Here is a 2,437-nt window from a genome sequence, read left to right as displayed (position 1 = left end):
TCTTGGTTCAAACATGGTGTATATCAGAAAGAGGTCCTCTGTACTGTGCAATGTTCAACCCTCTAGCAACAGTCATCACAGCTTTCATTTCTACTACATTCTTACAGGAACAGCTTTATGTTGGAAGGTATGTATTAATATCATTAAAAACTCTTATTGTTTGAATAAAATTTCTCTAAGAACACAATAATTGAAGCTAAGGTAAACTTGAGTTTCAGCTTGATAGGAGCAATTGGAGTGATTGTTGGTTTATATATTGTGTTATGGGGCAAAGCCAAAGAGTATGAAAGGGTGAAGCAGAAGACACCAGATTCAAGTTTGGAGGAAGGTGATGATGATAATGTAATAAGAAGAAGTTGTAGTAGTAAGATAGATCTGGAAGAACCACTTCTGTCAGATAAATCAGAAAGCAAGATAGAACCGTGATTATGATATAAGATTAATCCAGTAACAGTTTTGATGATGAATTTTGATCTGGAGAAGCTTAAACAGAAACTACTTCCTTTCATCAAATTTTCCAAGGCAGAGAGAATCTGGACACCAAAGAAAAATCAAGATTATTACCTGAAAAATGGTAACTATTATATATTATAGATTAGTAGCAGTAATGTATTATTAGATAAAAGCTATTCTTCTTTTCTTCTTAGAAATCGGAATTTTTGCAAAAATAAACAATGATTTATTTGGTTTATAATAGAAATAATAGCTATTTTCTTTGATAAACAAATTCAAGATTTTATTATTATTATTTTGGTCGGAAAACAAATTCAAGATTATCACTTGAACATTTTTAATTAAAATGTGATGATGAATAATGAGTCAGCACCAAAAGAGATTGTGATAATAATAATTATTATCATAATAATGAACTAGGAAAGAGAAAAGCCTATCTAGTTTTCGCCGATTTGGGCTTGGGCTATATTTTTGGTCAATTTTTTTCGAACCATTAGAACTTAGAATGTGTGTACACCTTGCACTCTGATCCGAAGAGGGTGTTTTTTATTTTTATTTTTTTTTCCCAGTAACATCGTGCCAGTTAATTAAGTTGGGTTAGTCTAGTAGTTAGCTTACTAATTCGTTTAAGTAAGTGTTAGAGGTTTGAATCTCGCCTTGTGTATGTAGCAATCCATTAGCCAACAACAAACTCTTAAATAGATTTAAGCAGGTTTCTAGGCTTGTCATAGAGAAGTTGTCAAGATATCCTTTCTAGATTGTTAGAAACAAGAGACTAAACTGGAGAAAGGATTTGTGTATTATTGAGTGTATTCTAGTTGTCTATTCAAGTTGTCTATGCAAGTTGTCTAGAATGATACAATATAAAAGGGTATTTATAGATACTAAGAGAATCGTAATAATAAAGACGTAATCTCCTATAATAAATATTCAGATATACTAAATAATGCTGATTGATCTTAATTGATCCTAATTATATTCTAACATAGATATATGGGAGATATCTTTTGAGAGTTAACTATTTATTTAGATAAGTAGGGTTGGACTTCCTTCGTCATGCCCGACCTCATAAAAGTCGGGTAGGTGTAGAAGATGCCTCCTTTACCAGATGAAATCCTATTCTTTTTGGGCCTGACTTTGTTCTAGGCCAAGATACGAACATAAGGTATACGGAATTTTTATTTTAATGTTTTTGTTTTATCAAAGGGCTATATGTACAGATAAGAAAATTTTCTAATCCTACATTTCGTGTCAAATTTTATTTTAACTTTACTTTGTTCTTAACATTTTTTGTAAAATGCTTTCTACCTTTAGGAGTTCTTTTTTCCAAAACAAAAGAGTGCATATTGTTCCTAAAGTGAATCTGAAAACGAAGAGGAACCAATGTGAAGAAAATGTAATTGTGTATAGAATTGAACGTTCGAATTGAAATGAAGAGTAGCAGCTCCAATCTATTTATACAATGCTGAAGTCATGCTGCGCTACTACTCAGCAGTAACCACTTTTAACTAACTTGACATAAAGCAACTCTAACTACGCTGACTAGTTTTGATTGCACTGTTCTTGATTCTTGATTTCAGACTTTATACACTCAATAGTTCCCCTACTTAGATAACATAAATATATAATAATAAATACATAATAACTGATTTAATCACTGTTTTTTACTATATACATAATATTTTTTTTAAAAATGGTTACTTAATTATTTCTTCTAAGAAGAAAACAAAAAGCCATACAGATAAATAATTAAAAAAAGATGGGTAATGTATGTCTCTTTCAAATGAGCATGTGCAGACAAAAGAAAATGTTGTAGGACCATGACAAGTTAGACAACCACTAAGCCTAGCTTCACTCATTAACGGCTGGACACTAGCTCATTATAGATTTCTCTTATCTAACTGTGATTTGTGAAGAGTGATTGGTGATTTGGTGGTGAACTTATATAAGGGTGGTTTTAGCATTACTATATATATATTTTTGG

The 2,437-nt window shown here is 31.1% G+C and overlaps 1 protein-coding gene across 1 annotated transcript in view; it reads left to right on the top strand.

Moving 5' to 3' along the window:
- The window catches only part of LOC107641706 (WAT1-related protein At4g28040), a gene marked incomplete in the record, with an annotated part of 2,467 nt that extends 2,033 nt beyond the window's left edge, over positions 1-434 (top strand). The window contains 2 exon segments of the mRNA XM_016345178.2: positions 1-127; positions 219-434. Coding sequence (XP_016200664.1) covers positions 1-127; positions 219-426 — 335 coding nt within the window.

Source organism: Arachis ipaensis, chromosome B01, assembly GCF_000816755.2.
Source record: "Arachis ipaensis cultivar K30076 chromosome B01, Araip1.1, whole genome shotgun sequence".
Taxonomy (NCBI): Eukaryota; Viridiplantae; Streptophyta; class Magnoliopsida; order Fabales; family Fabaceae; genus Arachis; species Arachis ipaensis.
The sequence above is the reverse complement of the archived record's forward strand: the minus strand, read 5'-3'. Positions and strand labels throughout refer to the sequence as shown.